Raw genomic sequence first — 27,784 nt, 5'->3', positions numbered from 1 at the left:
GTCACTTCTGACTTTAGACAACCCTATGAATTAACAACTTCCAACCTATTGTTAACAGCCTTGCTGTCCTACCAAAGAAGCTCATTTGGTAGCTACATGAGAGAGGGCCTTTTAGTGGCAGCTCCACAATTATGGAACAACATCCCCAGGGAGATGTGCTGACCCCCTCATTTTTTACCTTGAGGAAGCAGGTGAAGACAGTTTATTTTTAGAGTTGCATTTCATTAATTTAGTTTTTATGTATTGGTAGCCTTAACTGGAGATGTAAAATGGTGGTCTTTTATGTTTTTTTTTAATAATAGTTGTTTTATTTATATCGTAAGCTACCTTGAGTTCTGTAAAAATAATAAAGCAGTTAGGATTCTTATGGGATCTAGATTATGTATGGAATATACATAATTTCATCTGTGTTTCCCCCCCTAGAACATGGAATAAGTTACCAAAAATGGAACATCTTCCTCATGTAAGCCTAGAGCATGCTGCTTTGTCTCCAAATGTCACTTATATTCGCTGGAAAGTTCATGGAGATTGGGTTGCTCAGGTAAAAACAAATCAGTATATTATAGAAGAGAAGAGAGTGCATAATTAAATTCACCTGTCTGTATAATGTTTATCTAGTGGTTCATGAATCTTCCAACATCTTGTCTAACTTGAACCTTAGAGTCATGTTTAACTTATTTTAAAAAGGTGCCCTACAGTATGAATAAAAGAGCCCTGTGGCAAAGAGTGGTAAAGCTGCAGTACTGCAGTCCGAGCTGTCTGCTCACAACCTGAGTTCGAGCCTGGTGGAAGCTGGGTTCAGGTAGCCGGCTCAAGATTGACTCAGCCTTCCATCCTTCCGAGGTCACTAAAATGAGTACAAAGCTTGCTGGGGGAAAAGTGTAGATGACTGGGGAAGGGAATGGCACACCACCCCGTAAAAAAGTCTGCAGTGAAAACGTTGTGATGTGACATCACCCAAGTCAGAAATGACTGGTGCTTGCACAGGGGACTAGCTTTACCTTTTTACAGTATGAATGCAGTTTTTCTTATAGGCTGAAGCAATAATTCCTACACAGTTCTGCTAGATTATGTTTTGCTCCAGTTCCTGTAATGTCTTTCTGGTGCTCTGCACTCAGTGAAGAGAGTGGACAGCATGTTTTGCCAAAACTCTGTATTTTGCTGCATTTTTCAACTGATGAATCTTATCCTGCCCTTCCTTCATGGGTCTCAGTAGAGCATACACGATTATCCCCATAATTTTATCTTTTCAGCAAACTCCAGAAAGATTAAAAAATGGTTTTTTAATGCCTATCTTTCCAACCTGTTTTTTCTAAAAAAGGTAAAGGTATTCCCCTGTGCAAGCACCAGTCATTTCTGACTCTGGGGTGACATTGCTTTCACATTTTCATGGCAGATTTTTTACAGGGTGGTTTGCCATTGCCTTCCCCAGTCATCTGCACTTTCCCCCCAGCAAACTGGGTACTCATTTTACCGATCTCGGAAGGATGGAAGGCTGAGTCAACCTGAGCCGCTACCTGAAACCAGTTTCCACTGGGATTGAACTCAGGTCGTGAGCAGAGAGTTCAGACTGCAGTACTGCAGCTTTACCACTCTGCACCACGGGGCTCTATTGTTTTTACTACTGTATGACCAAAGCCACCTTATCTTGCATCACCATCTGCTCCTTCCATTCTGTGAAGGTTAAGGATGGCTTTAGATGTTAGCATGAAACTCTGAAACTGACATGATGGTGGTCCATGGATTCAACCTATAGACTGGGGTTTCCAGCTTTCAGGTGAGGCCTGGAGATCTGTTACAACTGATCTGCACATATCAGTTCCCATGGAAAAAACAGCTGCTTTGGTGAGTAGACTCTGTGGCATTATAACCTGCTAAGTTTCTTCCCAAGACTCCAACCCCAGATCTCCAGGAATTTTGCCACTGTCATTTTAAAGGGCTTTAAAAACACCATACAGGCTGAGGCATTCTTGTTTCCACCCCCCCTCCCCCCAAGCCCTGCATCTTTTAAAGTGTCAAAATAGCCATGAGGGATGTGTGTTGATGCTGAGCATTTCAGTGCTTGAAAAGGCAGGAGGGAAGACAAGAGCACCTCAGCCTGTGGCTCTCACAGCATTTGAAAATTAATTAAAAATGGCACATCCATGGGTCAGAACTACCATTGCACCATTTTGTGTACCAAGGAATGATTGGTTTGTTTTCACCTATTGTACAGAGAATTGTAGTACCATTTACCCAGAAGCTGGGTTTCTGTTGTCCTTAAAGTGCCCTGTACCACAGTCTGTAGCACCTTATAGTAGTCTCATAACTGGATTGCTGGGTTTCCTTCATTTTCATAACACTAAATAGTGTTGGCTCTAAAACTGAATAGAAAGGCTAAAAGAACTTCAACAGCACTGTTTGTTTTCTTATAGATTCCCCCCGCCCCATACACACACTGTAGATTTTTTTAGAGTAGGGGTTTGTTTGTTTGTTTGTTTGGTGATGATATGCAGGTAGGAACATGGCAATAGGCATTTTAGTTGAATGGGGAAAGGGAATGTATTCAACTATGTGCACAGTTCCCTCAGGGAAGCAAAACAGCAGAGACAGTGAGATGAAATTAGCCAGATGACAACTAGTTTCACACTCCTGTTGTGCCCAGCATGCTGGCTGAGGGAAATGGGTTGATCACAAGCAGTGAAATTACAGGCTGGGCCTGTGACTGTCAAGGGTTTGAAAGCACAAAAGCAGCTGGAAAACAGTTTATTGAGAACAGCAGCTCTACTGGCTTGGGGAGAGCGGAGGGGAGAAATGGTTTGAAGACACTTTAAACAAACATGCCAACCCTCTTCAGGGCATGTCAGAACAAGAACTGCAACACCATGCCCATGAAACCACACTGAGACAGATATTTTTAAATGTTATTCATATATCTAAGTACTTCCTCTCTCTTTGTGAATCAAACTGTTACATGGAGGAGTAACATCTCTTCAAGATAAAGCATTCTTTCATTGCTAATATTTTTGTATCATCTGGATAATATATATATTTTTTCTTCTATCTTCTTAGCTCAACTACAATGATTCTATGAAAGCAATCATTTCTGCCTCAAGCCATGAGTCTACAGCCTTGGTGATAGGTAATTTTATATTATTGCTTTGACATTTCAGGGGTGGTTTATTTATATTTGTGTGTGCTTGTCTTATACACAGCGTCTCTTTCTACCTGTGTTACCATGGCATAATTAAAGTGCTGCATTCAGTATATCACAGGGTAAGTTTCTTGTTTAAAGCAGCTTTGATAAATTGGTACAGTTGCAATCCCTCAGTACTTATATCTCAGTCAGCAGGTGGGAGGGCTGTTGCAAAGAAGCGAGGCAGGATGAAAAGGTATTTAGCTTGATTAGAGAAGACAGTATCTCCTGCCTTTGGTGCTTTTGTATGGCATTTCCCCATAACTGACTTCTAGTGTCAGCAGTGTGCAAAATCTGTAAGCGTGCTTTTAATGCATGCTAATGTATTATATTGTAAGAATGAAGTGCAGGCCCATTTGTAGATATCTAAATCTGTGGACTGGGGCCACAGAGAAAGAAAAACAGATACTTATGCAATACTAGAAGACACTCCAGGTTTGCAGGAAAAAATCTGAAAACCATTTAAAAATGCATACCACTATTTAGTGTTATGAAAATTATAATAAATTCTAAATAAATAAATAAAATAAATCTCCCCCCCCCCCCAAACCAAAAGAGTCTGTGTATGTGCAGGCAACGCGCCTACCTCCTCTAAGCAACAGCAAGGAAAGGAGTGCCAGCAGGTCCAGCAGTGTCAGCAGCCATGATGGGGGGTGGGGAGAAGCCATGGCAGGTCTAGCAACCAAGGGCAGGAACTGTACCAGTCCCAACAGTGACTGTGGTGGGATGGCTGCGAGCCCAAATGGCCCCAGTGATGGAGGTAAGCTGCAACAGGCCGAACAATGAAGGTTGGTAAGGTTGCCAATCCCCAGGTTGGGGCAGGGGGTCCCCTGGTTTGGAGGCCCTCCCCCTCGCTTCAGGGTCATCAGAAAGTGGTGGGGAGGGGAGGGAAATGTCTGCTGGGCACTCCATTATATCCTATAGAGACCAATTTCCATAGGGTATAATGGAGTTTAGTGGGGGGCTGTTTTTTTGAAATAGAGGCACCAGATTTGCAGTACAGCATTCGATGCTTCTCTTCAAAGTACCCTCCTAGTTTCAAAAGGATTGGACCAGGGAGTCCAATTCTATGAACCCCAAAAGAAGGTGCCCCTACCCTTCATTATTTCCAATGGAGGAAAGGCATTTAAAATGTGTGCAGTCTCTTTAAATGCAATGGCAAGAACTCCTTTTGGAGTTCAATTATGCTTGTCACAACTTGTTCCTGTCTCCACACCCAGTGTCTCCTGGCTCCACACCCAAAGTCCCCAGATATTTCTTGAATTGGACCTGGCAACCCTAGAGGCTGGAGCCGCACCAGGCCTGACAGTGACGGGAGTGGTGGCTAGGAGCTGTAGATGCCCTGACATCAGCAATGATGATTGGAGTCAGGACAAGCCACGGTAGACCCAGCAACCAAGGCCAGGAGCAATGTCCTTCCCAGTCTGGCTTTGGCTTCCCTGCTGTTGAAATGTAGTCACCTTTCAGACTTCGTGGATCCATCCACTTCTGTGAATCGTCTGCTAATTTCTATGGTAACCACTGAGGAATGTGTTTCTACTTTCTTTTCTTTAGCTTAGAATGCAGAGAAGAATGGTACAAAGGCAGTTACTGCAATTGTTTCTTTCCCGTTTTCATATTTAGATGAAATATTTTTGGTAGCTCCTGGTCTTGGAGCCTGCTGGGATTTATTCTGTGTGAGTGTGTTGCAGCGAACTTGAGGGTGAATAGTGTATTCAGAATTTTTGTCCTCCTGCAGGCTGTGTTATTGGAGCTACCAACATTGAACAACAGATGAAAGAAATAAAAGAACATGGGAAGGATCTGAAGGCAAGGAGATGGCAGGCGAGCCTAGGAGCTCCCTCTAGTCGAGCCGAGGGGGATCAGATTGTTTTTCGAGTTCACAAAGGGGTGAAAACATTTGCTGTCAGTAAAAAGAACAACCTCATAGTAACAGGAGGAATGGATCGAATCATTCGAATGTGGAATCCTTATATGCCTGGGTAGGATATTGTTACATTACTGCAGCAATTTTTTGCAGGCTGTGTTATGATGGGGAGGGCTTTGTGCCTATTTCACTCTATAAAAATGTGTAAGGTAACATATTTATTTAGGACAGGTAAATGTCTCTGATTATCTTTTACAACATTTTATAGATGGATCCATAAATGAAAGTCAAATCCATGGTCACTTCAGAAAAGAAATTCTGGAGTATAATTACAGATTTGGACCTGAGATTTTACAAGTGGTAATGAATGATACAAAGAAATTTATGACTTATTTCACTTTGAGAATGCGGGGAAAGAAGGGGGAACAGAAGAGCGGGCCTAGGAGCAGCAGTAGCTCAGCTGCAGCAATTGCAACCTTCTGCAGGCCAGTCACCCTATCTCAAAAAGGACATCACAGGGCTGGAAAAACTACAGAGGAGGGCAACCAAGACAATGGGGGGGGGGAGGGTTGGAGGACCTTTCCTAAGAGCAAAGGCTGAAGAGTCTGGGACTTTTCAGCTTAGAAAAGAGATGACCAAGGGTGGACATGATAGGGGCTTATGAAATCATGCATGGGGTGGAGAGTTGACAAAGAGACATTTTTCTTCCTCTCCCAAAATACTAGAACTCAAGGGCATCCAATGAAGCTGATGGGCAGTAGCTTTAGGATGCACAAAAGGAAATGCTTCTCTACACAGAGGTCTTGTTCCGTAAGTTTAATAGGTTGTTATTGCTGTTTCCCATCAGATTTAAAGTGCATGATCAGACAGCAACATCTGCCTCCTGTTAGTGAGTCATTGTGCTCCTACCCAAGCCCTTCTTCAAACTGGATTATTTTGGTACCTGTTCCCTTGTAGTGTTTTCCTGGTTGTCTGGTTTCACCCTGTAGTTTTCGCTGTCAAGCCACTGAATGTCTGAAGACTTTCCTGTTCCGCTTTTTTTTTTTTTAACAAGTTAGCATGTGCACATAACTGCATATTTGCTTATCATCTCTTTCTCTCTCTCACACACATATACACAGGAGCTTGTTTTCTTTTTAAAAAACTTCCAGACAAAGATGCCTGTGTGTTGCAGCTTTTTGCTGTGCTTCGCAGCACATAGTTACTTGAAAAGAGATAAATTTTCTTTCCAAAGAGGGAGGGGAGGGAGGGGGGTAGTCTGAGGATGATGCCTGTGTGACTCCAGCTTTGATCCAAGCTTTTAAATAAGAACACCAGCAGCACACAGAACCAGGATGAGGTTTCTCTATCCTTTCTCTCCAGCTTTGAAATGTTTAAAATGTTGAAGGTTTCAAACGCACAGTTTAAAAGCACTTTCCTCACACTGACTGAACTAATCATCTCAGGTACCTCTTCCAGTGATCCTATTGGCCAGTGGCTGCTGCCATTCAGCCAGGAGTTTGAAGCACTGCTTTTCATAAGCACCTGTGGTCAGATGACAAATGAGGGGGGGGGGGGAAGCCCAATGGCCCACTCCCTGGCTGTTGCGTCTGATCATTCAAGGATTGGGTGAAAGCACATTGAAGCAAGTTAAGGGGATCAGAACTCTCCATTACAAAAAAGAAAAGAAAGAAACCTAGATCAATTACAAACAGTGCAAAACTGGATAAATCTGCATGTCCACAGCCAGACAGTGATTAATATGTGGAATTTGCTGTCAGAGGATGTAGTGATGGCCACAGGAATTAACAGCTTTGAAAGGGGATTAGATAAATTCATGGAGAATAGGTCCATCAGTGGCTACTAGCCATGGTGACTGAGGGGAACCTCTACATTCAGAGGCACTAATCCTCTGAATCCCACAGCCAGCAGGCAGCATCAGGGAAAGGTCTTGGTCTCTATGCCCTGTTCCAGCCCTCCAGAGGAACTGGTTGGCTGCTGTGTGAGGATGCTAAACTAGATGGACCAATGGTATGATCCAGCAAGGCTCTTCTTGTGTTCTTATGTTTTTAATTAGGGAGTGTCAGGCCCACAGTGATAACCAGGGAGCAGAGACTTTTTGCTACTGAGTTGCTTAGTGAAGGCTAGGGTTGGGAAATTCCTGGAGATTTTGGGGGTACAGCCTGGGGAGGGGAGATTTGGAGAAGGGAGGGGCCTCAAAAGACTATAATATATAGTGTTGCCAGACCCACAGTGGAGGCAAGGGTCCCCCCGTGCCAGACCCTATTTCTGATCAGATGGTTGGTGAGGGGAACTTGCCCTCTGCAAAGGGAGATCCAGCCAATGTGCAGTGATGTGATATCATCACATCAGGGATGTCGAAGTGATGGTCTTGTATTTGGACAAAAACTCAATGGTAGAAGTGAAATTACTATAGAGTTTTTGTCCAAATATCACAGTGTCACCCCAACATGACTATGTCACTTGTTGGTCATGTGAGCTGTGATGTGGTTACCAGTAAGCCACACCCCCATTCTCTACTTGTTGCCAGGAGGGGCCTGGTAACCCTAGTATAATAAAACAGCCCACCTTGCAAAGCAGCTGTTTTCTTCAGGGGAACTGATTTCTGTAGTCTGCAGACCTGTTGTAATTCCACGAGATTTCCAGGCCCCACCCAAGTAAAAGCCTACTTGAGAACATAGGAAGAAGACATGAGGGCATGGTTGAAAGGAAGAAGGTGGATGATCCAGGGAATTCCACATCTTAATCACTCTCTATGTAAAGAAGTGTTTCCTTTTGTCTGTCCTGGCTCTACTGCCCATCAGCTTCACTGGATGCCCTTGAGTTCTAGTATTTTGGGAGAGGAAGAAAAATGTCTCTTTGTCAACTCTCTCCACCCCATGCATAATTTTATAAAGCTCTATCGTAAATCACCCATGGCCCTGCATTCCTGAAGAGCAGGCTCCTGCCACCACACACCCAATCTAGGGCTTGAGCAGCAGGCTTTTAGTAGCATCTATAGCTTCCATCCACCCCACATTGGGTGAGGGCCATCCCTTGCTTGGCCTTGGCAGGGACCAAAGGGATCAAGTGGTGGGGTGGCAGTGATTCTGACAGTGAGACCTTTTCCCAGAGTCACTAAGACCTCCCCTGCAGAGCCTTTTTAGTGACAGCCCTAGAACTGCAAGAACACCCTGCCTTTTGAAATCTACCTTGCTCCAACTTTACAGATTTTGTTAAAAAATGAAAACATTTTGAACTATCTGAGTTCTGTCTTTGGTTGCTGCTGCTGTATTTCCTTATCATTTGCTTGTTTTATTTATATTTTCTATTTTTGTATTCTGCTTTGAGAAGTTAGAAAGCAGCTTAGGAGTCTAGTTAAATAATATGAAATAATATTCTCATCATATTCCAGAAGGCCAACAGGTATGCTTAGAAGCCACATGGCCCCTGTTTTCTATGTCTACATATCTGAAGAAGACAATAAAATATTTTCCATTTCAACTGACAACATGGTTAAGGTCAGTATACATTTTGTGAGTGTTGAGTTATGCTTACCATAAGCTTCATACATGTTTCAATGGTTTCTCTTTAGTATGGTTCAGTTTTTTCCCCTTGCAGATATGGGACATTGAAGATCAGAGTTGCCTATTCACAGCCTGTTCAAAAAACAATGGAATTAAAGGAGAAGTCAGTGCTTGCCACTACATCTCAAGTACCAGATCACTTTGTGTTGCCGCGGATGCATTGGCTGTTCTTCATCTAAGATTAAGGTGAAACCAGAACTGAAGGTTTTTTTACATTTAAGATCTACATTCATTGAAAACCTAGAGAGAATGCAGAAGGTAGAATGAGCATTTTCAAACATTTGTGCGTCAAAATAATGCAACTAAATATCAGAAACATCGATAGGTATTATTTCTGCTGCAAAATATATCAATATAGAGCTGAACAAGAATTTTGTAAATATTCAAAATTTTGGCCTTGAATGTCAAATTTAAAAAAAATTACTTTTCAAATTCATCTTTGAGGGATTCCCTTTTTGTATATAGCCTTGTTGCTTAATTTTAAGTAAGTGCTGAGTGTGCAACTGCCAAATTCCGTACTTGTACACCTTATCCTGTATACATCAAGGGTCAATAACTGACAGGAGATACACATAGTGATACTCATCTAGTTCCCATTAAACATGAGAGGTGTTCTTGATGGAAATGGATATCTTCATCTGGAGTCTGTACTTGCCATGTACCTTGGACTGTCCCTTGAACCAGAAGCTGGCAATATTATTGGATGATTATTAATAGAGGGTTTTTTACATGTCTGACATCCTGGGTCAGACATGAACATGCCTCGTGTGAACTGTGACATTAGGCATGCTGTTTCTCGTACCACACCAAAAACTATCAAGTTGAGGGCAGGTGGAGGTTTGCTAAACTAACCATTCTGCCTTCAATGGACTTAGAAGGATGTAACTTTTGGAGTAAAGGCAACTCAGCAAGCCTAGGCATGGAGTGGGGGGAACACTATATTTCTCTTCACATTAAAACCAGATTTTGTGTGTTATCTTATTACTAACTAGGATGTCTCTCGTCTCAGCTGGAAGTTCCTCCGACTCCTTCCTCTCTTACTGCCCATTTGTGTTCTTCCCATATCTTTGTGGGTCACTCCTAAGTAGGGGGACCAGCATTTATGTGGGGCCGAGAGTCCCCTGGAATTACATCTCATCTCCAGCTGCCCAGGATCAGTTCTTCCAGAGAAAACTGATGCTTTGGAGGGTGGCATTGTATCCCACTGAGGTCCCTGTTCTCCTCAGGCTCCATCCTCAAATCTCCAGGAGTTTCCCAACTTGGAGCTGGCAATCCTATGCCTCCATCCCCCAATGGCGGCCAGGGGGGAGCTGGCTCTCTCCTGAGAGAGACCATGCTAGCAGACTTACATGTACCTGACCAAATCACTAATACATTCACCTGATAGTTTGAGGGGAAAGTATTCTTGATATTAGGCTTCTGTCTCCTTTCTACCATAATGGAAAAGTATAATCTACTTCAAGTTAAATATAGTTTTGTCTTTTGTTAACATATTTGCCTCATGTATGTTTGTTTTGCATGATCCCACATTTTCCCTGTGTGAATGTGCAATAGTAACTAATAAATATTCTTCAATAGTATCTGTGCTTATGATGGCACTATAAGCCAAATATTGAGGCAGCTGCTGTCTGCACAAGCACTGACACACCACATATGCTAAAAACAATCATTCTAATCTTATAAAATAACAATACATTTTTAAAAAAGAGAAAATAGCAGTATTAAGCAAGCACAGCAGCATTAAAACTGTTAATTGCAGCACTATCAGATCTTAACACAACTTGGGCAGGGAGCAATCGAAAATACAATAGTAAAGAATAAAACAATAATAATTTAACCAGAATCCATATGAAAGAACCAAGCCTGGGAACTTAGCACAAACACACAAGGCACCAGGCAAAGCTCAAGGAGTAGCTCCTACAGCTATGGTGCTGCTATTGAAAAGTTTCCAATTTTAAGTGATATATGCACAGTTCAGAAGGACAATGGGATGCTTGTAAATGGGTCTTCCCAGGGTCTTTTCAAAGTTGGCTTCAGAAGCTTGCAGTGCTGAATCAGACTGGGGCCATGCAGAGAGAGGACGTTTAAACCTCTCAACCCACCATAGCTTAACAAATCAATGCAAAATCCCCTTCTTTGTTAAAGAAAAAAAAAGATAGAAACTGCTAATATCTGTCATGTCTAGTTTAACCCTGTGGCTACACTGACAGTTGGATAACTAACAGTGTGTTTCCTGCCTTTCTTTTGATTCTTTATTATACGACAGCTCGCCTCCAGATCCCAACTTGGCGATATCTCACAAGGAACCAGTTTTGTGCTGCAAATACAACAAAGTGTTCAGGCATGTGGTGAGCTGCTCTGAGGGCTCTGTAAGTGAACCAGTACCATAAATGACTTCTCACCTTGTATGTCCCAACTTGGAATGATCTGTGCCTTTGCAATGGCAGCTGGGATGTGGCACAGGGATAGAGCCAGTGCTCTCCACAGAGAAAGTCCTAGGTTCAATCCCTGGTGTCTCTCGTTTTAAAGAATCTCAGCAGCTAAGCCTGGCAGCAGAGACCCTGGAGAGCCACTGTCAGTCAAAGTATTTATTTATTTATTTATATTTATATTTAGACTTATATCCCGCCCTTCTCACCGAAGTGTCTCAGGGCGGCTTACAACATAATAATTTACACATATTCAATTTAAAAGCATTTACAGATACAATTTAAACCATAATTAATAAAACAATTAAAATAAAACCAGCAGTCTGTATGTGCATTTTATTCCATTCAGAAGGTATCCTCATTGTCAGTTAGATGTTATAGGCCTGCCGGAAGAGGGCTGTCTTACAGGCCCTGCGGAACTGCCCTAGGTCCCGCAGGGCCCGCACCTCCTCCGGCAGCTGGTTCTACCAGTAAGGTGCCGTTATTGAGAAGGCCCGGTCCCTGGTGGATTTTAGACGGGCCTCCTTTGGCCCGGGGATTACCAGCAGGTTTTGTGAACCCGACCGTAGTACTCTCTGGGGAACGTGTGGGGAGAGACGGTCCCTAAGGTAGGCAGGTCCTAGGCCATATAGGGCTTTAAAGGTAATGACCAACACCTTGTACTGGACTCGGAATGTTACTGGCAGCCAGTGCAGGTCCCGGAGCCCCAACCGTATGTGCTCCCATCTTGGGAGCCCTAATAGCAGCCGGGCAGCGGCGTTCTGCACTAGCTGCAGTTTTCAGGTCCGGCACAAGGGTAGCCCCATGTAGAGGGCATTACAGTAGTCCAGCCTCAAGGTGACCGTAGCATGAATCACTGTTGCTAGGTCGTCGCGCTCCAGGAAGGGGGCCAACTGCCTCGCCCGCCTAAGATGAAAGAAAGCGGACTTGGCAGTGGCTGCTATCTGAGCCTCCATTGTCAGTGAAGGCTCCAATAGTACCCCCAAGCGAGTACAAGTACATAGCAGCGAGCTGGAAATGGCCAATATCCATTGCTTTTGCTAAAACAGAATGGTAGCATGTTTTTCAGAATACAATGTACAATGATTTTGTAATAAAAGAAAATAATACTAGCTACTAGTTATGGTAACTGAGGAGAACCTCCGCATTCAGAGGCACTAATCCTCTGAATCCCAGAACCAGGAGGCAACATCAACATCTCTGCCTCTATGCGCTGTTGTTGGCTGTCCAGAGGAACTGGTTGGTCACTGTGTGAGAAAGGAGGCTGGACTACATGGACTGTTGGTCTGATCTAGCAGGGCTCTTCTTATGTTCTTAATTTCTGGAAAGAGATATTAGTATGTGTTTTTAAAACTAGCATTGAAATCCACGGGACCTGCAGGCCCTTATCTTTGAATAGAACAGCTCAGGAGGCTTCCAGGCCTGTAGCTACAGGGGGACCTATGAGGGCCCTGCCCCCTGACTTCCTGTCAGGTGCCCCAACTCAGATGCCCTGACCTTCCCCCCTCCTCCTTCCACTACCATGGAGGTGAAAACTGAGAGGCTGGGGACCACCCCTCCCTCCCCCATGATTTAAATTGCACAGTAGGGGTACTAGGAGCAGCTGCTGCTCCTCCTGGCCCTTTAAATGGTGTGGGAGGGGCAGTGGCTGCTCCTGGCTTCCCCTCTGCTTTGAGTCCCAGAGAGAAAGGCAATGAGAAAGTATTACTTTCTCAGTGAGAAAGTAGCACCACCAACAACTATTAATCTATAGCTCACAGTTGTATCTGTATAATTTAAGTGGTTAAAAAACCCCCACAGGCATCTTGTACCACCTTAAAGTCTAATAAGCTTTTATTCCAGTGCAAAGCCATTTTATTAGATGTGGGCACATTTCCTAAAATGAGCTCTAGTCTTCAGAATGTACAAATATTTGGTGCCACAAGACTTCTGATTATTTTTGTTGGAAGAGACTATCATAACCTCCCCTCTGAAAATATTACTTTTTTAAAAAAAAGATGCAGCAACAATTTTGTTAAATAAATAAAATAAACTTCTGACCTCCAGAATGTTCTGCAACAGCCTGTAGTGTTGAGTAATATAGGTCTGGTTAGTGCCTAGATTGGAGAATGCTTATGAAGAACCCTATATATGTATCACTTTAAGATCTCTGGAAGAAAGTTAGGTATACATTTAATAAATAGTGGGGTGGTATTTAAGGGCAGGCTGTGAGATTCAAAAGTTGGTAGCAAAGGTGTACTTTTCCTTCTGCACGTAGCCTGAGATACAATTTGCACAGGAAAAGGAAATATTTGACCAGAAACAATGTTTTACATGTGCAGCTTCCTCCTTGTGCAGTAAATCTATGTGGCTATTATTTCGTTGCCTAGCTTGTGGTTGTTTCTTCCATTAATGCTTGTTCATCCACGTACAGAACTATGTAAGCCTAGGTCTCTTCTACATGTGGTCCTTTGATCCTGGCTATGATGTTCATACACATGCTTTTCTTTTTTTTTCTTTTAAGGTGGTCAAAGTGTGGGATTTTGAAAGTGGAAAGCACTTGTTTGAATTTGGCAGTGCTCATGGTGGCTCCGCAATAACCTGCCTTACTTTTGACCCTAGTGGAAGAAGGTATTTTCCTCGGTATTTATTCAGAAAGTCAAAAGTCTCCCAACTCAGTTTAGACTAATAAAAGTCAAACATAAAGGAACCAGAGGATCCTAACTAAAGTTATCAAAAGATATCCTAAAACAGGTCATAAGGTCATCAACAACATAAACACACAAGTATAAATTCAGATACCTGGTGGAATTGAAGAGGTTTTATCTACATCTTTCACTTTTCTTTTTCCAAATGCAAGTGAAGAACAAAGGCAGGCCTTTCCAAGGAAGCTGATTCTACAATACTGGGGCATCTATTGAAAATGCCCTGCTTCTAGTTGATCCCCCTCTTGTATCCACTTGAGATGGTAGCAGGGTGGAAAAGCTTGTTTGAGTTTAGGCATTCTTGGATATAATTTAGACCCCAACTGTTCAACAGTTTAGTCTCTGAGATATGCACATATAAAGGTTCTATATATTGATTTCACATATTCTTTTCCATTTTGAAACAATAATTTTCATCATATTTTAGACTTATAACAGGAGGAAGGGATGGCTGTTTGAAAATATGGAATTACAATAACGGACATTGTTTGCACACTTTGAAAAGGGGTAAGCATCATGCTGACAAATAGAAAATAAACTGATCTATCTGTTACACATGTTTTTGTGTTGTTCTGTTTCTGTTCTCTGCAGAAGACAAATGTGAAGAAATCTGTGACTGCACATATGTGGAGGTGAATCGAAACAAGTAAGCAATCTACTGGGCAATCAGATCTGCTGCCACAGGAAGTGAATGCTGTATTTTCTCTACAGATGCAGTCCAAGGGGACATTTGGTCACCTAAAAACCCCCCTTCCATTTATGTTCATGCTCTAGAGAAAGTTAGCACCAACTAACAGCAAAAGCCCTCTGAAAATTCCAAAGGTGCCCATAGGTGTAAAAAGGTTGGGGAACCCTGAGCTAAGCAAGTTCTTCTGTGGGGCCAAAGGATGCAAGTGATTCTGCTCCCCCCAAAAGTTACTGGAGCTTAAGACAGCTGCAGTAACAGCTATCCATTCATACAGGCGGCTTTCACTTTGCCAGTGTGAGTTGCCACTGTGTCTTCTAGAAAACCAGTCTAATCCAGGTAAATATGTATCTGTTGATTGTTCTTTCAGATATATCATAGGTGTTGGATGGGACAGAAAAATAAACATGTTTTATGTAAGTAAAACACATCTTAATATGCTACCTGCACATTTGATGATTGGAACATTAAACATATAAGAGTGCTAACAGTGCCATCTGTAAGTCCCATCAAACTTAATTAGGCTCTTAATGAGAGAGAGAGTTGGTGGTTAGCTCTTCATTCGTCCTGTGAGGGAAACGAAGCACTCCTACTAAACTAATATTACAACCTGTTTGGATGCTTATTTCAGGATTCCACAGACAACTTCTATCACCTCCAGAGACCTCAAGCCCATTGGCTGGATGATATAGTAAGACTCCATAACCACCAGCTGTTTAAACGTTTGTTTTGGATACTTTAAACTTGTGAATTGATGCTGGGCACAAGGTACAGTATTTGATATGTAGTCTTGGGGAAGGTAATGGCTAACCACCCCATTAAAAAATCTGTCGTGAAAACGTTGTGAAAGCAATGTCACCCCAGAGTTGGAAATGACTGGTGCTTGCACAGGGGACCTTTCCTTTCCAATTACAGGCTGCTTTGAGTTGTGGTTTAAGTAATCCAGTTGTGAGGAACCCACTCAGAGGCTTTACTTGGGAGGGCAACCACTTTAAATTTCTCCCCGGTCACCTTCCCTCAGTCACACTCACAGAAATCCTGTCAGAACTATTTATAATTGGCACCAGACGGTTTTAAAGTTAAAAACCACAAAATATTTATTAACAAAAGGCAAGGGAGAGGGATGAAATAATATTGATTATGACTATTCACTATTAACAAGGTAAATCAGTTGGCAGCTGGTTGGCAGAATAATTCAATTACAGAGAGTAGAGATTTTTCAGGCTGAGGTAAAAATATAACAAGACTTTGGCAGAATATCTTTAAAATAAACAATAAACCAGGCAGGTTTCAGAGCCCCACTACACTCTACTTCACACAGGCTGTCTGTGCCTTCTGGGCACTCAGAACGCAGTTTCTTCAGATGTTTTACCCTAACTTAGGCAGTGCCAAATCATATAAATAACAAACTTCAATCACTCTTCCACACACACACATAGAGAACTCCTGACTGGTGTCAATATTCTCCCTCACAGACCCTTTCACACTAGCTATCTTCCAGGACTCACACCCCTCAATTCCCAGCTAGTCCTCTGGTCTGAGTCTTGGGCAACCCTGCTGACCACCAGAATCCAGTTCTCCCCTCAGTGTGTATTTGTGTGATCTTGTTTGTACTTAGAGATTGCCTGATGCACTGGCAAAATCTCCCTCAGAGAGTTTCAAACCGTCTGAAAACTCCCTCTTCCAGACAGAGTCCACTCAGCTCTGTCTCCCGCAAGGAGCTCAGCCACTCTGGCTGCTCTCAGCCCCTTGTCCAGTTGGTTTTACAACTGCCCAGCCTAAGCCCACTGTCTTCGCTTCAGACTGGTTTACTGAAGACTTCTCTTGAAGACCTTCCAGCTCCGACTAAAAATCTCAGGTAATTTTCTGCTCAGCAAACCTCAAAAGGATACTTTCTTGTTGCTTGGGAAATTGCTGCCAACCTGTTTCTCAGCTACTCAGGCTAAGTTATCTTGGGGAAAGACTAGGGTGCATAGGATAATTTGTAATAATTCATAATTTGGTTTTGGAATGCTGAGGTTTTATCTGTTGAAGAATAATAGAAGAAAATTATATATTTAGTTTGGAAAAAAAAAAAAAAAAACCAAAACCTTTCCAGTATCAGTAACATCAACTGTTCAACCAAAACTGTGGCCTAAACCAATGGTAGTGAATTTGTCCATCTCATAGCTGTTGTGTTAGTTCTCTTTTCTTTTTTTAAAGATCTGTACCCTGATATATAGCTAAGGCCTTCAAAGCAGCTTAGAAACTTAATAGAACAGGGGTGGCCAAACTGTGGCTCTTGAAGCCACTACTGCCTCCTATCAGCCAACTTGAAGAAGGCATTTCTCTCTTCAAATCACTTCTCTAAGCCAAGAGCTGGCTTCTTGGAGAATGCATTTAATATTAGAGTTACTTTCTTTCCACCTCTCTCTCTCCCCATCTAATTTCCTTCCTTCCTTCCTTCCTTCCTTCCTTCCTCTCAGCTCTCAAACATCTGATGCTTTTTCTATGTGGCTCTTACATTAAGCAAGATTGGCCACCCCTGTAATAGAACATCACAATAATGCTGTAATCAACAACACACTGAAAGAGAATTGTGTAATTAATGCTTCAGAATAGCACCACTGCCCAAACTAGTCCTCTGGATTGTTACTCTTGGTTGGATTCCCTGTGCTAAGAATGTCCTTGCTAAGATCTTAGAATACCAACCAAGTCTAAGTAACCAACCAACTACTTTAGGCAGGCCAAAATGCTTTCAGGCACCCAGTAAACTTGTTGTTTATTTCTCCCCAACCCAAACTGGCTTTGAATCTCCTCATCTGAATTTCAGGGCAGCTTGCTGTGTGAAACAGCAACCTGCTTGTTTAAGAAATAAGTCCAAAGCCCATGGTTCTCTAAGTTATGATAAAATGCCATTGTCCTCTTCTCCTTTTCCATTTGCTCATCAAAGAACAGCACTTAATTGTAAAGTATTGGCCTTTGCAGTTTGCCTTACTAGAAAGAGCTGAAATTAACTTATTAGCAAGAATAGTTTCGGGTCACAGTTCTGGTTCAGTTAAAGTTTCCTCCTTATGTTCCTTTTAGTTGCATAATATTAAAGTAAGATGATATTCTCCAATGGACCATCTTCTCTTACTATGTATGAGCCTAAAAACTTTACAGAAGTCCTGAACCATAGACATAGTGGAGCTTAGATGTTCTATACAATCTCAGAAGCTGGTCCATCAGAAGCTACCACTTACATGCATATGTGCACACAACCTAAAGAGTGGGAAAGACATTGCCACAATCCTACACCAATTTCACATATTAAAAGAATGACATGATGGAGGAACATTCTAGTTTCAAGGATCACTTTCTGAACTTTCTGTTGTTACAGCTGTGCACTGCATGGTACTATAAAATGTTTGTGTATGTCATTAAATGGATGTCATTAAATAGCCGCCCTGAGTCCGCTTGCGGAGAGGGCGGGATATAAGTCGAACGTAATAAATAAATAAATAATGAGCACTTGACAGAAAATTATCTACATGCCTACTCAGAGGTATACATTCTAGAAAACCCTGGAGGTGGAGATGGACCTCAAAGAATGACAATTCTAGCAACTCACACTAACACAATTACCAAGATGTCCCCAAAAGGCACAAAATGGAAATGGTGGGTTGGATGCAAAGGTGCCATCACACCAACAGAATGGCTCTTCTGTTGAGAGGGGAGGAAGGGTGTTTTTATTGGTTTCACCCCTCACTACAGGCCATTTCTTTGCCCTTTCATGCTCTTCTTGAGGGTACCTTGACTCCCCCTGGAACAGAATTGGGGAGGGGACCTCAGTGAGGGTTGAGGCAGGGAACTCTTGCTCTGGCTTAATTCTGCTGGTGGTTATTTACCAATGGAATGGCTAAGAGCTGGAAAAAGGACTGTTGGACAATACTGATATATTAGAGCTCATTGAAATCTCGAGTTACATCAATTTGCAGGACTTGAAATGCATGTGTAAAAGGAACAACCTTCAACAAAATGAAGATGGAATGTATTTTTCTTACCTCTTTCTTTTTTTTACTCAGAGCCATGGACATAAGGAAGATATTCTCTGCATTGCTCAGTGTCCACCTACTCTCCTTGCCACGTCAAGTTATGATGGTGAAATTATTGTCTGGAATACGATCTCAGGCCACATATGCCATAAATTCCACACTCCTGTTCTCACTTCCTCTGTTTATACCAAAAGTAAGCCTTACAAAGATTCAGTCCCACATTTCCCCCCAGGAATGGTAATGTCTGTATGAATCACTACACATGGGATTAAAATTAAAAAATGGAAAACTTTTGCAAAACTGAAATTCCAAGTTGTTTTGTGGTCATAAGAGGCCTGGTTTGGTTGAGACATACCAGTTGCCACCATGAAGGATACAGCCAGCCCAATATAATTGGTTGTTTTTCTTTATTACTTCCTTTGCGTAATGGATCTTCCAATTTACAGATGTGTGGGCACTGCAGGAGGTGACCATTTACTGAATATAAGGCTTGAACTTTTAAATCCAGGCATCCTGACTTGGTAAATGCAGTCCTTGCAGATAATATCATGCGGCTCCTTTAGGGTATCCATAATTACATCATCTATTTGCATGAACAAATTTTTGCTGCTACTTGTAAAAATAAACTAATTCTTTACAATCCAGCCCTACTAACAAACATTTTTCAAATAGTAAATAGATTAATGTTAGTCCTGAATTTTTTGAGGGTGGAGTAGTTTTTTGGTAACAGCCTGTAATTTATTTTTAAATAGGGACAAAAGGTTATTTTCAGACATTTGATTTTGGATTGGTGTGAGTCTCCCAGCACACATAGTTGCCATTTTATATGGCTGGGGCAACTCAACTATTTTCCATGTGCATATGACTTTGGTGTATATACAAAAGGAACCCTGGATTCCTGATGGAATGCACTCACCAAAGCTGTATATGCATGAAAAATATGCACACTGCCTTATTCATAAAAAATGGCAATTGTGCTTATTGGCACGACTGTGTGTAGCACACCTTCTCTTACACATGGTTGAAGGGCCAAAAATAAATATCTGAAAAGGGCTATAGGGTGATATCACACCTGGTGTGAATCCCGTTTCACACAGCCTTGTTTTCCCCATTTTGTTCGCGATCAGTGTGTACTTGGTATTTGCACGCCTATCCATCTCTTTTCTCAGTTGCAGCTCCTTCCTTTCCAGTCATCAGACAGGCCTACAAGACTATGATATATAGGGTTAGGTTGTCTAGCTGAGGCCAGATGTGCTGGATGCAGTTTTTTCTGCCTCTTGAGTCTTGCAGTAAAATTTTTGTAGCTTTTGATATGTTTTATTGTAAGATATTGTAGTTTTACAGATCTTTAACCTTTGATGTATATACTGTTGTTGTAAACTGCCCTGGGCCCTTTTGGGGTGAGGGGGGAGTAGAGTAAAACCATGTTAATAAATAATTAACAAATGCAACATGAATGCATTTGTACAAAGCATACACAAATTTAATTCTCCTTAAAAGAGGTACAAAAGTTGTGGACAAATTTTAACTACTCCCAAAAAAAAGGAGTTGGGGATTCAGCTTCTGAAATCCATGGGAGATAGAAGAACCTAAGTCTTAGCTCTTTCTTCCACTTGCACAAGTGTGGGCCTCCACTGTGGATAGGTTTCTCTAGAGCTGGGTACACTCTGTTCATACAACGGCAGCATCTTGTATGAGCAGAAAGTGCCTAGTGCCAGATGAATGCCCTCTGCCAAGTAGAAGGTATGTTGGGGGATCAAAGCCATTATTAAAAATTGGAAAAACTGATATTATTTCTTGGTTGCAGCTTAATATTGGCTTTTAGGGCAGTGTCAAGCTTTTAAGGTTTAATTGAAGCTTCCTTTTAATGGAGTGAAAATTCTCCTTTTAACCTCTCAAGCTGAAGATGCAAGCGTTACTCAAGTACTCTTTCTAAAGACCCGTATTGTGAAACATGAATCAGCAACATCCTCTCTTATTTCCAATGGGCCACAAGGTAAGATGAATGCAATGAAGTCTGCGTTGCCACAACTCTAAAGAATTGCTGAACTTTATATTTTAAAAACTGTTCTTATTCTACTGACTAATAGGGATATATATTTGGAAATTAACAACCTGAAATTCCAACTAAATCCCATGTATCCTTTTGTATAATATAATGGATCAAATTGCTTAAAATAACATTTCACATGAGGCAAGGGAAGAGAAGCTGAAGGATGAGAGAATGATTCCATAGATGATCTGACAGGAGCACATTCCAGCCAGAAGTGTTAGCGTATATTCCCATAGGTGTCTACTTACTTTCTATCATTGTACTGAGGGCTTTCTTCATCCTATCATTTATAAACAGAAGTGTCTCTTGTTTGCTTGCTCCTTTGTTCTGTGCTTTAATGCTGTGCCTGAACAGGTACTTTCTACTGCCTGAAATCTGGTGGGAGAATTCCTTTGATGAGGGATACAACTGCTGTCCCAGTGGGCTGTGAAAAGTTATGTGACTGGAGTTGCTTCCCATGTATATGATAAAGACAGTCAGTGTGATGTAGTGGTTACAATGTCAGATGAAGATCTTGGAGACCAAGGTCTGAATCCCTGTTCTACCATGGAAGCTTGATAGGCGACCTTCCTTAGGCTACTCACACACTCTCAGTCTAACTTGCCTCACAGGGTTGTTGTGATGATAAATGCAGTAGAGGAAAATGATGTAAACCAGTTTGAGTCCTCAGTGAGGAGAAAGGTGGGGTACACATTAAATAATTTTAAAAAATAAATTTTATGTATACTTTAGTTTTGTTGCTTTGAAATATTTTTGACCACATCATTGTATCTTTCTTCCCAGGCTATGTACACTTTTGGAGTTTGTTTTCTCATGTTCCACTTGTAGCAAGCTTCACACCTGTAAGTCTGGCAGATAAAATCACTGTAATGGTACAAAATGGGGTCCACACAGTTCTTAGAAATGAATGTTAGGGGCGGCACAGTTGGTCTGATGTCTATATCCTCTTTTGAATTTAGAGTACAAATTCATACACTTTACCCCCCCACCCCAGATTTCAACTGCCGTAACCCCCATTGGGTGTGCTTGTTGCGTATGTAATGTATAACTTCTATGGGAATTGGTGAGGCATACACATGTATGAACTGATCAATTATTACAGAAATCATGCTATGTTGCCTTATAGGATAAATGAGGAATAGCCACATAACGTAACATCCAGTGGGGTTTGGTGCAATTTGCAAAACTCTTTTCTGTGTCTTCCTGGTGGTCCAACTAATTTTAATCAAGGTGCAAACTCTCTTTTAAGGGCAGAAGCAATGGCTTGAATCTTGCCAAAAGTCTCCACTGACAGATTTCTGCCTCCCCACTCCCCCTGCATCCCCAAGTGCCTCCCCAAATTCTGCCCCTGGGAACAGGAGACTCTCAAGGACAGTATGATCGGGATGTTCAAGGTCTACCACAAGAAGTGGGAATCGGTGAAAATGATGGGATCCAATTCTTTAAGTCCATATTTATTTCATATCATCAGCATTCTGGAAAGGCAAAGGGCCACCACCAATCTGCTGTCATGAGAGTCTTTCAGAAACATTTTTTCTTCAACCTTGCAACCCATGGATGCATATCACCCAAGTGTATATATTCTGTATCTTACAGCTAGGTGATGCCAACTAAACTAGAGTCTCTATTTTTGGGGGAACTCTGGACTCCATAAGTTGGTCATCCCTGGTGGAAATTGTCAATTTAGAATGGGGCCTGTGCCAACTGAACGGATTTCAGAGTAGCCATGTTTGTCTTTTCCAGTCACAATAATGGAGTCTTCTGTGGCACCTTAGAGACTAATAACTTAAATTAAGACTAATAATAATGTTCCATAAGTTCTTGTGAGCCACATCCCACCTTACCAGATGTATGCATCAATGTGTGTTCCAGTCTAGAGAGAAATCCCTGATCAGCAGCATTGCTGTCACGGCTGATGATTCATATCTGTATGCAGCAGACGAAGATGGGTATGTGCATGTCCATGACATCAAAGAGTATGCTCTTCAGGATCTAGAACAAGAAGCACCAAAATGTATGTATATGGGTAAATGCATTTTAGCTTTATATTTAAAGGAAATCAGTATAGAAGCAAGGTGTAACATGGCCTGTTTAGAAAGCCAGGTTTTGGTGCCTTCCGTCCTTTCGTATAATGTCCACGCTTGCCATTAGCGAAGCTTATGCTGTTAGCCAGAGCACATCTGGGGAGGGGTAGTGGCTCAGTGGCAGAACATCTGCTTGGCATGCAGAAGATCCCAGGTTCAATACCAGGCACCTCCAGTTAAAGAATCTGGCAGCAGGTGATGTTGAAAACTTCTGCTTGACAACCTGGAGAGCCACTGCCAGTCTGAGTAGACAATACAGACTGTGATGGAGCAATGGTCTGATTCAGTATAAGGCAGATTCCAAGGCCATGTAAGCAGGAAGAATTTGCTAGAAAAACTACTGTGTAATTATATGTGTAAGATCTCTTCAAGTTTGGTGTAAGATCTTTCACTCCTCCCAAGCCGCACTTTGTAATCCCCTAAGTGCATTTCAGACTCTCCTGTGATCACAGAAATTGTTCAGGCACTGAAATTGCTCTCTGTAACACTGCAAGTGATTTTATGCAGTGGACCTTTCAGAACAAATGCTACTTTACTGATGCTTGCCAAAATATTACACTCCAGGCAACTGCTTATGTGGTCAGGCTAGCCTTAGATGTTAACCCTCTTAACACCCATAAGGAGCAACCTAGTTGCTTCTTTAGCAAGCGTATATTTTTGTCTTGCATAACTTTGTTTCTGTGCTCCAATATTTAGCATCTTTGTTTTTAAGATCATAAATTTAATGATGTGGGGTGCGTACAGAATCTGCTATGGACTGACATTTATTTCCTTTTTGTCTAGATGTATTATCCCTTGGAGAATCAAAATTAGGAGCTATTTATTTCTGCCTAATTTTAATTTTAAAGAAACCTGACAGTCTGTTTGAAACATGGTAGGGAGAGGTGAAAATTGGTGCTGAATATGAATTCAAGTGTGATGATGTGTGTAATCAGAGGGAACAAAAGTAGAGACAAGCAAAAGAAAACGGAACCAACTCCTATAGATAGAGAGATTGATAAGTCTGTCCTCTGACCAATTTGATGTTAATATAAGTGTTTCTGAATATTAATGCATATAGTCATGTACATTCTATACATAATTTAGGTCTATTCCTTTTATTTGGTATAGATGTGAATCACTGGAGAGCTCATATAAAGTCAGTTCTTTCGTAAGTATTGACTTGACTTCTAACAAAACAATGATGTGCTTATACACATCTAACTGAATATCGTGTTTCTGGCTTAACAAACAGGTTAGAGGTTATAGATGAAGATAACATCCTGTTAACCTGTTCTGCTGATCGTACAGTTCGTTTGTGGAGTCTGGCTGGAGAATACATTGGTAAATGCGACATTCCCAAAATACAGTCCATTCCAAGTATAATCAACATTAGCAGAAGGGACAGGCAACACCAACACCAAATAAATGGACTCATAATTATACTTCCTAACTAGGTTTTCATATACCTGACAATGGAATGAGCTCATGATTCATCTTCATTCCATACAGGGGTTTGTTTTGGAATTAAAGGGATCCTTTTTTTGGCCAATAGGCCTATGCTACCGTCTTATAGGTTGGATTCTTTTAAAATATAAGTTTGATGAAATTTTCCAGAAGGTGTTATTATCTAAGGGGTAAAATCAAATTGCAGAAGCTGTGCATTTCTGATAATAACTTTAGTCGTACATTAATTGGTTCTCAGTTCCTCAAACATCTTCACACTGTGTACTGCTTCTTAAGATTCATCTGCTAAGTATTGCAGCAGGCTGTTAGGTAAAATACATAGGAAACATGGTTACTCATAGGAAAACTGAGTATAAACAGGAGACATTCAGAATGCCCCTGACAAATGAGTGCCTACAGTCACTGAATTGTTCTGGAACAATATTAGAAGACTGGGTAAAAAAAAAAATCTGTAACATGTACTAACTAGAAAAAGAGCAAGAATACATTGATATTCTGTATCTAAATACCAAGGGCATTTATCATTTTTCCTCAAATTTTCAGGCACAGATGTTCTTAACTGCAGTTATATAAGTGCTGAATCTATCCATGATGTCTGTATGAATGCTGTTTCTTCTGTGGGGATATCTAAGCCCCCCTTTTCTTTTTCCACACAGGAACTTTTGGTCAGGTAGAACCTTGGGATATTTTTACTCCCATCTCCTGGAAGCACCCCATGGTTCCTTATGAGATTCTGATTGATCCACAAAGTATGCCCAATCACCCAGTGCTAGGGGGAGAGTCTTCTGGCTTGCAGATTACAGACAAAGATGAGAATACTCAGGTGATATACAAACCTTAGCTGTGACTCTCGGTTGCAGAATTATTATTTTTTTAGCTTGAAGAATAAGTGCCAATATTAAGGGGAAGCAAAAGCTCCTCTGTCTGACAAATACCAATTTGGGGTATACTGTGACAGTTTCAGAGCTCTTGTAGTAAATGCAATAAGTGACTAAATGGGTTGGATTTTATGAAAAGATTTTCTTTTCCCAGCTCATTGTTTTCAGTAAAAGATGAAGGTCTGAAAGGCAACACTGATCTCACTTACCAGAATACCAAAGAATACCCCCCCCTCAATTCTGTGATCTACACACCTAAAAATAAAATCCTTGTTTGCATCATGTTTTATTTGTTGCCTGCCTTTTTCACTAATAATCAAGGCAGATCACACAATATAAAACAATGTAATCAGACAGTATTTGACAATAAACAATGCAAAAGGGGAAAAAGGTTATCAGACATCTATCATATGAACTAAGCTATTTGGTTATATAGTACCTTTTTTTCCATTTCATTTTCATTTTATTTAGTTTATATCCCGCCCTTCCCACCAAAGCGGCTCATGGTCTGACCCTATCTTAACCACTTGTCAATGTCCTTGGCAACAAACCTGGCTTCCTTATTACCGCAAATGATAAGACCCAGCCTAGAGCCACCTGTTTGTATCACTTCATTTCAGTGCTACTGTACTGGAGGCTCCTGCCCAAAGAAGGGTACTACCAGCGCTACAACCTGTGGACCATAGTATGAATAGGCAGATGGGCAAATAAAATAGTATTTTATTTCTTTTGCTCCATGCTGTGTGTGCTTTTATGGGTGGCATGAGACCTCTAAAATCAGAGCCACTTAGGATGCTTTAGAATCCTTCACATTTTAAATTAGAAAATTAAAAACAAATCTTTATTGAGAAGAATTAGCATGTGACTTCGGGATTTAAAATTTTTTAACCTATCCTATTTAAAACAGGACCCACCAGTGTAGTACTTAATTTTATGTTAGTACATTTTAATTTATCAGTATTACTAAGGCAAAATCAGGTTATTCGGTTCAGCAAAACCATTAGGTGTTAAGCCCTTAGTTACCTATTACAACACCCTGTATATAAGCATGTACAATCTATCTGGCAACAGTGGATCTTGCCAGTGCCACAAGAAACCTTCCTCCTGCAGAGTATACAACTCCACTGTATGCAGAATAGATTCACAGGATCCAGTCCTTGGGACATAACCCATGGTGCATTCTCTACTATGCTGAAAAGAACACAATGTGGAATGAACAACAAGCAACATAAATCCCAGGCTATCTCCATTCAGTAGATGTAAATGCATCTTTCCAGCATACTCAAGTGTTTATGTAAATACAGAAGGGTGAGAAAATTGTGTGCTGCTGCAATTACAACTTGTCAGAGGTTCTTGCACTGATTATGCCTGTTAAGTGAACACTTGAGATGCAGATAACAATTTGGTGCTATAGTACAGAATGCAAATGGCCATGTACTGATGTTTTGCCATCTGCTTCAGTGCAACAGCACCCGTAACTTCCATTGGTGGAAGCATGACATTGGCAGCTATGCCTGTTCAAACACCAATGACGAGTCTGAATAATGCAGCAGCTGTTATCCTTCTTTCATCAGGACACAGCAAACTGTAACCTCAGGTTTTCCGAAGTTATCAATGAAGATATGAAAGAAGAAATCAACAAGCGATTTCCCACACAAGCACCAAGTAGGAGGCAAGTCAAAGCCTAGACTGACCAAGAATGTTTGACATTTAGCAAGCTGTTCTTGTTTGTCCCAAATTCTCGTTTTCTCTTTTTTCTAGGCTGAAGCATGAACGTTCCAAACTTTTAAACAGACTGGTTAGCCATGGGAAGCCAAACACTTACCACACCATCAACTATTATGAAATAGACAGTCTCCCTGGAAACTGCAAGAAGCCTGACTTGTCGATTCTTGGGACAGACATCTTTAACGCTCATTACCAAAGAGTAGCTAAGCCATAAGCACATCATTTGCCAGGGTGGTGAAACAAGGTGTCACACAGCAGGTGACCAGGAATGGCCTTCTACTGGCTGCCACCACTCTGGTAAGGGTCTGTATGGGAGGGCCCAGAGCACTCACTCGTGTCTTCCTTATTAACAGAACCTTTTATCTGTGACCAAAGAGGCATGAGGACCCAGGCAGTACAACAACAGGTTTATTGTAAGTGCTCAAAAACAGTAAGTGGGTTGTAACTATGTCCAGAATCAGGACACAAGCAATGTTCCCACTGCAGTCTTGTGAGCAAAAATTCTACTTTGTGAGCTACTAGCATTAAAGTTGTGAGCTACTGAAAAATTAGTGTGCTCTGTGGTCATCCTTCCTGAGCCAAGACAAAAATGTGTGAGCTGGAAGCTAAAAATCTGCGAGCTAGCTCATGCTAACTCACCTTAGAGGGAACACTGGCCACAAGGCCTATTCAGTCAGTCCTGATATCATTTCTCTTATTCTTCCTCCTAATGAAATAGAACACAAAACTTTGCAAAATGGAAAAACACTTTGGAAGGCAATCCCTGGAAGTTCAGTCATGCTGTTTTTCAGGTTTTTATTTACTTCACTTATACCCCAGGACCCAAAGTGGATTGCACCCTTCTCCTTTCCTCTATTTTATCCTCACAACAACCCTGTGAGATAGGTTAAGCTGAGAGAGTGACTGCCCCAAGGTCACCAAACCAGCTTCCATGTCAGAGAGGGTATGTGAACATGTCAACACTCCAATCTCCCTCTGCAACACACTGATTTGTGATGGTTTTATTAAAGGGATGCCTCTTGAGCTCACTCACGCTGTAGTGGTGGCGTGATCCTGAAGTGGGCTCAGAAAGCATTTAAATACCTTCTGAGCTTACTCACAGCCCACTTCTAGGTCATGCCACATCACAGACCTCACAAACCATGAATCTTTATAGATCTCAATTCTTCCGGT

The 27,784-nt window shown here is 41.5% G+C and overlaps 2 protein-coding genes across 3 annotated transcripts in view; both read left to right on the top strand.

Moving 5' to 3' along the window:
- The window catches only part of LOC132568866 (WD repeat-containing protein on Y chromosome-like), a 30,562-nt gene extending 30,127 nt beyond the window's left edge, over positions 1-435 (top strand). Inside the window, exon 11 of the mRNA XM_060235051.1 lies at positions 424-435. Coding sequence (XP_060091034.1) covers positions 424-435 — 12 coding nt within the window. The remainder of the gene's footprint in view (positions 1-423) is intronic.
- LOC132568669 (WD repeat-containing protein on Y chromosome-like) lies at positions 428-26,850 on the top strand. Of its 2 annotated transcripts, XM_060234722.1 has the most exons (20): positions 428-541; positions 3,052-3,121; positions 4,914-5,157; positions 8,437-8,542; positions 8,643-8,794; positions 10,875-10,977; positions 13,541-13,647; positions 14,149-14,228; positions 14,313-14,367; positions 14,777-14,822; positions 15,038-15,097; positions 18,453-18,615; positions 20,323-20,418; positions 21,259-21,317; positions 22,348-22,489; positions 23,670-23,709; positions 23,794-23,882; positions 24,662-24,828; positions 26,458-26,555; positions 26,645-26,850. In XM_060234722.1, the coding sequence occupies exons 1-20, from the start codon at positions 446-448 to the stop codon at positions 26,823-26,825; spliced, it is 2,154 nt and encodes a 717-aa protein (XP_060090705.1). In that variant the 5' UTR covers positions 428-445; the 3' UTR covers positions 26,826-26,850. The 2 variants fall into 2 exon arrangements, with proteins under 2 accessions (XP_060090705.1, XP_060090706.1); XM_060234723.1 differs by lacking the exon at positions 20,323-20,418.
- The last annotated feature ends 934 nt before the right edge of the window (positions 26,851-27,784 follow it).

Source organism: Heteronotia binoei, chromosome 3 (assembly GCF_032191835.1).
Source record: "Heteronotia binoei isolate CCM8104 ecotype False Entrance Well chromosome 3, APGP_CSIRO_Hbin_v1, whole genome shotgun sequence".
NCBI classification, from domain to species: domain Eukaryota; kingdom Metazoa; phylum Chordata; class Lepidosauria; order Squamata; family Gekkonidae; genus Heteronotia; species Heteronotia binoei.
This window is presented reverse-complemented; position numbering and strand designations above follow the sequence as displayed.